The 11,333-nt window shown below is 31.5% G+C and overlaps 1 protein-coding gene across 1 annotated transcript; it reads left to right on the plus strand.

The window, feature by feature from the left end:
* The first annotated feature begins 5,208 nt into the window (after positions 1-5,208).
* Positions 5,209-9,451, plus strand: LOC121998190. Its single transcript, XM_042552980.1, has 7 exons — positions 5,209-5,448; positions 5,523-5,606; positions 5,698-5,877; positions 6,569-6,739; positions 7,253-7,462; positions 7,614-7,702; positions 8,610-9,451. The coding sequence occupies exons 1-7, from the start codon at positions 5,370-5,372 to the stop codon at positions 9,237-9,239; spliced, it is 1,443 nt and encodes a 480-aa protein (XP_042408914.1). The 5' UTR covers positions 5,209-5,369; the 3' UTR covers positions 9,240-9,451.
* Positions 9,452-11,333: the final 1,882 nt, after the last annotated feature.

Here is an 11,333-nt window from a genome sequence, read left to right on the forward strand (position 1 = left end):
AGCACCATCCTTGTATTGTTACGTTGCTCTATCAAGGTTTAAGTACAAAGTTAAGCAAATATTTTTGCAGCGTGTGTATATATGTAGTTTTTATATGTTGTTATACCATATATCTTGTGCAATTGATTTTTTTTTTTAAACTCTCAAATATTTTAATTAGATTATCAACTTTGTGTTTCGGTCGATCAGATGTTATAATATATAATTGTTGAGCAATGCATCGTATTATAGAAAAAATGTATCGTTCTTTTCTTTTAATATATAATGTTTTAATTTATGTTACATTTGTCAAAAACGAAACTCTTGGGGCGATTTAAGCAAGGTAGTTTTCCAATCACATATGTAGTTTTATAAATGTCTAAAGAACGTAGTATCTCTGTTTCTGTAACAAGGTTAAATATCTTTAATTCCCGTATTTTTTTATCGACGAGTAGTATTTTGTCTCTGTATTTTAAAAATAATATTTAATTTTCTTTGACTAACAATCGGATATCGGATATAAAATTTTTTATAAAAGATAATTATATCTTTATTTTTTATCATTTTTTATAATAACTTTAAAAGATAAAAAAATACATTAAATTGATGATTATATCATTTGAAAAAAAAATAATCATTATATCATTTGATAAAAAAATACTAAAATTACCAATATGAATTTTTGTCTGTCTGAATGTATTCCATTCGCTTTTCGTCAAGCTCTTTTTGTATTTTTAAGAGAGTTCTTTATTTCTTCTATTAAGTATTGTGATTTTTGAGTGTCATTCTTGAACTTTTTGGAAGGTGAAATTGTTGAAGTATGATGTTTCTTCTATTTCATTTATCCATCGGAATCCACATCTATCATTTTTATACATGCAAATACTAATTGACCCCTTTAGATATTAGTGGTTTTAGGTTTATGTAATATATTAAGATGTTTGAGCACTAAGTCATTAATTTTGTAGTCACAATAGCCTATATAAATTTTCTTCTTGGATTGTATAATATGCGTATTGGTGTAATTTTGCCATATCAACACTTTACTCATACTTCATTGTATGTCACATTTGATGATGAAGAGAAAATTTTTAATGATAAGCTTTATTCCATCTTCATTTTATTTTGGTTTATCAAATTAGAATTCTATTTCTTTTTTGGGTATGGAAGGGTGGTGGAATTAATTTTTGGCTGATTATCTCAGAATTTTTGTTTTTCTATTATTTATGTTGATACATGTATAAATTTTGTGAGTATTTTTTTGAAGGACATAATAGTCAATTCAATATGTTTCTTTTTTCTTAAGACTATTATTAAAAAAATGATAAAAAAAGACAATGGTATAATTATCTTTTATAAGTTTTTTCACATATAACTTTTGATAAAAGGGTTAAAATATTATTTTTTTAAATAAGGGATAAAATGTTACTCAATAGAAAATATAGGGGGTTAAGAGTATTTAGCCTAAAAATAATTTTTTATTCTAAAAAAAAATGTAAGAACCTCTCTCTTCCTTTTTACTATTCATCAAAAAAAAAATTATGAGTCCAAAATATTTTGAACATCTCTTTTCTTTTTATTTTTCATATGAAAAAAATTCCAAATCACTTTTTTAATGTGATGTTGATTTCCAAAAATAAGTAATATGATATTACTAAAAATTAGTAACATAGTGAAAAACAGTATAGTTTATTTTCAGAAATCGATAACAGAAGATTGATTTTCTGTGTTGCTAATTTTTGAAAATCAGCACCACACAGCATCACAGTAAATCAACCACACGTTGAATTTTGAAAATCAACAACACATAGCAATACAAAAAATCAACTATGTATTGCTGATTTTCAGAATTCAGTAACACGTAGATGATTCCCTGTGTTGCTGAATTTTGAAAATAGCAACACAATACAATGATGTTGATTTTAAAAAAACAATAAGGTTGTTGCTGACTTAAATTTTAAGATATCATAACTTTTGACTATGATTGAACCATGAGACACATAATATATCAAATCAAATTTCATTCAGAGACATTCGATTTGATATATTATGCACCACATGATTCAATCTGAATTAAAAGTTATCACCTCTCAATTTTTACCCTGTTACAATTTTGATTTGACATATTGTACGCTTCCCATGATCTCATGGTATTTTGACCGAAACTCACTAATGGACCTAAATAGGTCCGATTACACGTATTTCAGGTCTTGTGGATTTCCATGATTGTAAGGAGTTCAACGGTGCATTCCATTGCTTATTTTAACTTCTCCAGAGGCATTAAAATTATTATTGGAAGCATCAGCCAACATATATGCTGGGTAAATTTTGAGAGGTAATAATTTTTTATTCAAATTGAACTATGGGACACACAATATATCAAATCGAAGATCTCTGAATGAATTTCAATTTGATATATTGTGTGCCCTGTGATTCCAATTAAAAATTATGATTTCTAAATGTTTAAGTCAGCAATAATGTTATTGCTGATTTTATGAAAATCAACACTATTGTATTGTATTATGTTAGTTGTTGTTTTTCAAAAATCAATAAGACAATGTTGCTGAAAATTAACAATATAGTGAAAAGTGGTGTTGATTTTCTAAAATCAACAACATAGAGTTGATTTTTTATGTTGTTGTATCGCTAATTTTTAAAAATCATTAGCATACAGTAACATAGAAAATTAATCATGTGTTGCTGAATTTTAAAAATCAGTAATGCATTAAAAAGTAATTTAGAATTTTTTTGGATAAACAATAAAATGGATAGAGAGAGTAAGAGAGATGTTCTTAATTTTTTTTAGATGAAAAATTATACTGTTAAAAGTGATATTAAGTTATTTGATTAATGACTAGTATTAGAAAATAAATGTATATCAATTGTTTTATAAGAGATCATATAACTTATTAAAATTATATATATATATCGTACCTAAAATTCAATATACCTAAACTTTGGTATATTAGATTTTCAACATGATTTTATACTGTTCATATTAAAAATTTCGATATAAATTCTTTTTAGGGAACAATTGGAATGGTAGGATGACTAGGTTAGTTTATGACGATCTATTATACAATGCTGTTGGAGGTTATTAGAATTTGGTAGATTTGTCAGTTCGTGTCTAACATGTGAAAAGGTCCATAAGCAACTCCTCTTCCATGTTTTCTTTGCTCAACCACATCTTACGCATCTAAGATAGATGATCAGCTTTCCTCTTTTTTCTTGAAACAAAATCTTTAACTTCTATAAAAATAAGATTAAGAAACGAATACAGTGATACCGCACACCTAAAATTCGGTATATTAAAATTTTCATATTACAATAACATCTATAGTAAAATTATAAAAATAGTACTTTTTAAGAGGATAGTAAACTACAAGACTTAAAATCCTAATTAGAAAAATATGTAATTTATAAGAAAATTTGTTCATATTTTAACATATATTAAAAAATTTTTAGTTTCATATCAATATAAAAAGTTCGGTATAGTATAATATTGTATTGAAATTTTATTAATATCGATATATTATATACATGTCGGTATGATATATATTTATATATAGGTACATTTAACAAAAAAAAAACAAAAAGACTACTACTGTTAATATCAATATGTTCTATATATGTTGATAGTAAGGATTGAACCGTCTTTTCTTAATTTTTAAATATAAAAAATATATGAGGTATAAGAATAGGAAATAAAAGAATAAGAATATAAAAGACTACTACATAAATATTTCAGAAGTTAATTAGATTCACTAAACATTTTTTCAGAAGTTAATTAGATTCATTAAAAAAAACTTGTAAAATAAGGAGATAATTAAATTAAGAAAAATAAGGATAATTTTTTTAAAAAAGTAAATTGTTGTGCTAAAATATAAGTTTTTTGGTGTAAAAGTTGAAGTTATAACCGTAATACCCACTAGATGGTCTTATATTTTCTTAAAAAAAAAAGTAAATTATGAGAGATATTTATCTAACACAACACTTTTGCACTAAAATATAAGTTTTTGAACAAGATAAGGTCTCAGAACTGCTAACTTTTATTTTTAACTTTATTCCCGTGAAATCTATCTTGATTATTACATAATAAATTATTACTAATAAATTCTCTAACATGTGATCGATGTGAAATAGCACCATTGACTGAATCCATACTACTCTTTTTCATATGCTATCTAGTCATTTTCTTGGTTCTTGAAATTAAAATATATTTAATTTCATGTGAATTAGGACGGCTATCTGTTAATAGATTTATTGGGATAATTATGAGTCATTTGGTTTTATTATTTTTATGATGTTTTTTAGTTTGGCTAATTTTTAATGTAGAATTTGATTGGATGTTCTATTTAAATGAACAACTTGATCCAATTTGCTTAAATATTGTAAAAGGATTGAGTGATGATGGAGGAAGGGATATTTACAAAGAAGAAGCCATTGGGAAAAAGAACGGTCACCTCGAAAGATGTGAACAAAATGGTTAATTAATAAACAGATTAAAAGTAAAAAAAAAAGTAAAATAATTGAAGAAGCACCATCCACTATCACCACTGGTCTTCTTAGAATGTGGGGAAAAAAAACACCGTCAATAAAAAAATTAAAGAAAAAGGAGTTTGATATTTGCTAGGTATCATTTTCTCGAGAAAAAAAAGTAAAGAAAATTATAGAATTGTGATTTAGTTTTAATATTATATTATACGTTTATATGCTATTTTCACTAAGTTTAAATAGTCATCAATGATAATTTTGTCCCCTCTCGTACACTTAAAATTTAGAATATTACATGATATATTTTATAAAATAAAATTTGATTAGCTTGGATTCACTTGGATAGTTTTTAAAATACTAAGATGCAATTTAAGACTTGTTTAATGCCAAATTACTATCTTTCCATTTTGTTGTTAAAAATATTTCATATCTAAGACTAAAATTTCTATTAGATTATTATATTATCACCTAAATTGTGCATTTATTAATAGAGAAGAAGTATTTTGACAAAATATATAAATATATAAAAGTAATGGTGGATATTATATTTTAACATAAAATTTAACTATCAGGTTATATTAGATTAGAGGAAATTAAAAAATCATACTAATACTTTTAAAAATATTAAAGGTTTATATATTAATATTTTTTAAAAAAAGATAAATCTCCGGGGGCACTTTCAGCTAGATGCTGTTCCGGAACATGTGACTATATAAATACTTTTTGTTCTCTTCCGCTCTTCTTCACACTCCACAGTTCGCAATCCACATCACTCGCTGCTCCTCCCTGTCTCCCATTTTTAGCAAGGCTTCGATCCGGTGCTCTCGTTGCCTCTGCTGCCGTGAGCTTGATCCGTGTCCCTTCTCTTCCTCCACCAGATCTTACGGAGCTCAGACATGAAAGGGCTAGGGCTGTTCATTCTCGCGATGATCTCACTGTACGGATCTGGTTCTGCTTCGGCTGCTTCACCTGCGAGTGAGTGCTCTTGTCGCTCAAATTTGGCTTTCTACATTGCATTTTTAACACATTGAGCGTTTTTGATGTTCTAGGGGAGATTGTTACTGCGGCGGTCTCCAATGCTGCATCCGCGCTCGTGAATAGGTTTTGGTCACTGAAATCTACAAGAAAAAATGGTATTTTTTTCTTCTTTTTTTGACCCAGTTTTTTTATTTTTTTGGGTTCTTTCTGTTGGATTAGCGGCTTGATCTGCTCTATTTGTTGCAGCGATCTCTGCCAACCGTCCGCTGATGAAATTCGAGAGCGGGTATACAGTCGAGACTGTGTTTGATGGGAGTAAGCTGGGGATTGAGCCCTACTCGGTCGAGGTGACGCGGAGCGGAGAGCTGCTGCTGCTGGATTCTGTCAACAGCAACTTGTATCAGATTTCACTGCCATTGTCGAGATGTGAACATTTTTTTGCTTGATATTTACTTGGAATTGTTTTTTTTTCTAATTCTACGGCTTCCATTACAGTGATATTTGATTAATTACCTCAAACTGAACTTGGTACTTCCACTTAAAAAGATCTAAAATTTGAGCAGAAATGCCGAGAGATTGTATCACGTTATTCTGCCAGATTTTTGAGAGAGTGACAATCAAACTTTAGGGGTTTAAGTTATTATTCCACTACTTTTGGGATTTAATTTGTTCTGTTCCAGCTAGACCTATTTCAGATCAAGACTTTTTTTTTTTTTGAAGTTTTATCATGTCTGTATTCACTATGTTTATCATTTGCCAAATTTGCATCTTTTGGCATTCATAGACGAGTCCTCAAATTTTTGTGTTCCTTTTTCACCAGTCAAGGAAAGGAGTGTTTTTCTTTTTTTGGGTGGGTGGGTGGGTGTCCCAGGCAAAAGCAAGAAGGTTAAAGCCCTCCGAATAGTATCGTTATATGGATTTGAATCCTTGACCCTATGTTGTGCTTTACTTCTAAATCTGAAGATAGCTAACAAAAAATGATTTATAATGCTAAGGTATCAGAATAATGTTTGATTTCCATCCTAAAGTGCTTAAAGAGTTTCTGTATGTTTTTGTGATGAAACCACTATATAAAACTTCTTAGCTGATCGTACTTGTGCACTTTTGACTACTGCAGATAGCAGACCTAAGCTTATTGCTGGTTCTCTTGAAGGCCTTGGGGGTCATGTGGATGGAGGTCTGAGGGAAGCAAGACTGAACCATCCTAAAGGATTTACAGTTGATGAAAGGGGGAATATATATGTTGCAGACGCATCAAACATGGCAATCAGGAAAATCAGTGACATGGGTAAGATAGAATTCACGAAGCGTGGTAAACATTATGTATGTAGGCCTTATGGTTAGGAATAGAATGCTGAAAGCTAATTGCAGAATTTCTTGGTAAAAAATCTATCCAAAATTTAACTTTAGATAGGTCAGGCAGTTTAAATTCAAGACAAGGTCCCTTTTTGTTCTAACAGTTGCATGAATTTATGGGCAAAGTAATAGGAATTGGTTTCACGAATCCAAATGACGCTACGTAGTTGGAAATTATTACAACTGACACTCAAGTTGGGAGTTAATTTGCTATTGAGTAAATATTGAAAAAAAAACTATGCTTTATGATGTTATAGTTGCTAAGATACATTTGATCCTGAATGTGCTTGTATATTGCTCTAGGCATTTAAGCTATTGCTATTTATCTTTCAATTTTAAGGGGCCTAGATCTGTGAAATTTTCAGAGTTAACTTTGTTTCAGCATGCTTTGAAGAGAGTTAGTATTCCAAATATCCTACCTTATTTTGTGGTTCAATCTGTGTAGGGGTTACAACCATTGCCGGAGGAAAGTGGAGTAAAACTGGGCATTCTGATGGTCCCAGCGAAGGGGCAAAGTTCTCTACAGATTTTGAAGTTGTTTATATTGCTAGTAGCTGCTCTCTCTTAGTTGTCGACCGAGGAAATCAAGCAATCAGAGAAATTCAACTCAACATTGACGATTGTGCTCACCAATATGACACTGGTTTTCCGCTCGGTAGTTTCGCTTATTTTACTAGTTGTCACCTCATTAGTATAGAACAATACTAATGATTGAAGTCTATTGCATTAAAATTTGATTTCTTGTATCTTGGCATGTACGTTGATCGGGATTTATGAAATGTTCTAATTTTTTTTTACCAACATAGGAATCGCTGTTCTATTTGCTGCTGTTTTCTCTGGTTACATGCTTGCTTTACTCCAAAGGCGGGTGGGAGGAATGGTCTCTTCCGAAAATGTGAGTAATTAATCGATATCCTACTTTGCTATGTTTATTTAAGGAGCATTATTCATTATGTTTTTGATCGAGATGGTAACTATCCCTCAAGTGGTTTAAGTAGTCAAAATTAGAAATTTGTTTTCCTTGATTATATCCCTCCAAAGTTTACATAATTTGATTCCTTTATTGATAAACATTTTAAATTCAGTCGATGGGGGGCATAGGGGCATATTAGAGTTGGTTCCATGGAAAGTGATTGGCAGATTAGAAACATGGCAAATGGAAAATTCTAACTGGCCAATAGTAAAATAAATTCCCTTCTAGCAACCCTGCACCCCCTTCTCTGCTTCCTCCAACAGTCCTTTGTATTTGGCAACTTCTGCTATTCCCTGGTTCAGTCCACTGTCAACTAGTGGCGTTGTCCTGAGGTGGAGTTACCTTTGTGTTCAATCTTAGGAGCTCCCTCAAAGCAAAGCTCCTTGCAGCATCTTGTGAGCTCCCTTCCTGCGTGCCTGAATAGGCAGTAATCAAGCTGACCACCTACTCAATCTGGTGGACTACAGTAATTGTGATGAAGCTTGAGTTGGAGCAGGCACAGATTTAGATAGAACTTGATAGGCAAACCAGGCAGGGATTTTGGCCGAGCTTGATTTGGTAGAGCTCGATCACGTGAGAAAGAAATGGAAGGGGAAATATTTTCCTTTGTTCACAGTCAAACAAGGGAAAATAATTGACTTTTCCTGAAAAAAGTTTACTTCGGAAAATTTTTTATACCTGAAAATACCTATTTGCCACGGAACAAACAGATCCTTAGGAAGAAAAAAAAAAAATTAAAGTCGAATTGTTATTGCAAGCAACCAGCACTTGTCTTTCATATGTTCTTAAAACCACAGTTTTACTGAAAATAGAATGATTTTTTTACCAGGATCCTCAAACTGCTATGAAAGGAACAACCATGCCTCCATACCAGAAACCAACCAGACAATCAATAAGACCACCACTTATTCCTACCAGAGATGAAGTGGAGAATGCAGATGAAGAAGGCCTCTTCACTGCCTTTGGAAAGCTTGTATCCCGAGTATTCAGAAGGAGATCAAAAACTGCACATTTTCAGCAGCAACAGCAGAGATCTAGCAGTTGGCCCACGGCAGACAGTTTTGTCCTTCCAGAGGATGAGATACCACCGCCATTAGAGACAAGAACTCCAACTACGCTAGCGAATTACGCTTTCACGTCGAAAGAGCCAGAAAAAATCCAACACATTCGACACACTTCGCCTTATCCAGCAGGATGGCATGCTGAACCACATCAACCACAGCAGCAACAAGTTTATCAACGACAAAATCTCCAACGACACAGGCAATACTCATCTGGCCCGCAAACATATTACAAGCAGAGCTGTGAAACAACAAACGAGATCATTTTTGGAGCGGTTCAGGAGTTGGATAGCAAGCGGCAGATGGTGGAGATTAAGGCACTAAACTACGGTGATCCCATTTACGAGCAGTATGGTGTGCGCTACCGAAATAATTACACAGGTTTTGGCAACTACTGATTAGATGGAAGTTGAATCTTCCTAGTCATTCGCAGGAAAGTTTCTCAGCTAGGTTATATACTTATATCTATGTTATATTGTGATCTTCTACTACATGCCTAGAAAATGGTGAAAAAATATAAAATTTCTGGTGCTATATTGTAATCTCCAACAATCTTTGTCTTTGTTTTCTTAAGAGAAATCTAAGCGTAAGATATGATATTGTTGTAATAGATAGTGCAATGCTCTTGTGCTTTGGTGTCGCATGCATTTCCCCTCTCTTGTACTACTGTGTGCTGACACGCTTTTGATACCAGATCTTCTGAGGCATCATCTTAGAAGATTCCATGTCCTGAAGACTGAGCTGAAGGCCAAATTCAAAGTACATCAGCCGTCGCAACCAGTTCATGAGCACGTAGAATGCATAGTGAAAAGTGAAGTTGTTGACGACGATCGCCCAAACTGGTAAACTGAATAGTTTCATGTTGTTGTAGGAGAACACTAACACATACAGTAATATATTTGTATCAAAATAATAAATATGTAATAAACATGTAAATAAAAGAGTAAGGTCCACAAATTGTTATCTTTTTCGGTTGGAGTGTCGGCGTGCCGACTATCTTTAAAGAATATATTGACGCCGACGGTGCAGAGGCTCCGGCAATATTCTCCCAAGATCCGACAACCACTTACATCGTCCGTAGGTGTACTCCAAGACGAACGTCGCACTCGGACTCAATCTCAATCGTGGAACACAACCTCAGGACAAGGAAAACTAAACTCTCGGAAAAGACAAAGAAGGCAGCACACACGCAGTGAGCGAAGAAGAGTGAGTGAAACAGACTGCTTCGAAACGAATTCAATTAAAATTCTACATTAGCAAGATTTATCCATTGAAAATGAGGTTGTTCACTGCCCATTGCAATGCACTCTGACTTCCCTTGTTTTTGTCAATGGCCACGGCCACCAATGGAAACCCTGGAGCCACTTCCATTTGTGTTGGATGCCCATTGCCTTTCTCCACCATTCTTCGTAATTATTCAGTTTCGATCTTATTTTTCTTTTCTCCCTCAATTTCTTCATCTTCTTCTAATTCTTTCACTTTTATCCAAACCACAGATAGATAGATTTCGAACGCTAAAACTTGTGGTTCATTTAAGCTCTCTTTTCTATTTTCTCCTCTTGAGTCCTTTTTTTTTAACGTCTATAAATACTCCTTCCTTAATCTCTAATTAATTTTTTGGAATCTACCATTAAGATTTTAGTAAGGTTAACGTAGATAAATGAATTAAAATATAATTTTGTGTTATAGATATTTTTTTTGAATATCATTATATTTTCCTTTTTAAGAAACATTTTATAATAAAAAATTATTTAAATTTTATAGCAAATATCATGAACAATATAAAATATAAATTAGTTTATTCCCTAGATCATATTTCAATGACGAATATATTTTAGAATAAATGATTAATAAATAATACTGAGCAACAAAAGAATGATATTAGAGCTTTGACAAATATTTTGGGATATTTTTAAAACTTCAAATAAAATAAGTTTGAATTGATTTTTTTTATTTTTTTTTCAGTTTGTTAAAGTATATATATTAGCTTCCCTATCTAAAATACATAATTTAAAATAAAAAAAATTAATTTATTAAATTTAGATATTTATTTTTTAATACACCAGCTTCACTATTTATTCTCTCTCCTTTATAATGTTTAGGAAATGAAGTTCATTTTCTAAATTTATAAAGGTATTGTTCATAATAAATGCATAATTTAGTAAATGGATAGAACTACCTTATCTAAAATTTTGGATAAAATTTTTGAATAAGATAAGTTAATTAATACTTGCAATTGGTGTTGGATTACTCCACATGTTCTCACCTATCATTAAACAATATGTGATTGAAAAATAAATTATTTTATAATTTTTTTCAATGAGATGGGGGCAACTGTCCACTAAAATTATATATGGCTCCGCCCCTAGTTGTGTGTGTAATATAATACATGAACACGTGTGGATAACGAACTCTCCTTTATAAAAATTAATTTAATTTTTTATATCAGATATTAAATTGATAAGAATAAATATTACATTTAATCTTAGCCA

The sequence above is a fragment of the Zingiber officinale genome, chromosome 6A (assembly GCF_018446385.1).
Source record: "Zingiber officinale cultivar Zhangliang chromosome 6A, Zo_v1.1, whole genome shotgun sequence".
NCBI classification, from domain to species: Eukaryota; Viridiplantae; Streptophyta; class Magnoliopsida; order Zingiberales; family Zingiberaceae; genus Zingiber; species Zingiber officinale.

Coding starts and splice junctions, on each gene's coding strand:
- LOC121998190 (XM_042552980.1), top strand. CDS start 5,370: ATGAAAGGGCTAGGGCTGTTCATTCTCGCGATGATCTCACTGTACGGA. Junction 5,607..5,697: donor GAAATCTACAAGAAAAAATG/GTATTTTTTTCT, acceptor TATTTGTTGCAG/CGATCTCTGCCAACCGTCCG. Junction 6,740..7,252: donor CAGGAAAATCAGTGACATGG/GTAAGATAGAAT, acceptor CAATCTGTGTAG/GGGTTACAACCATTGCCGGA.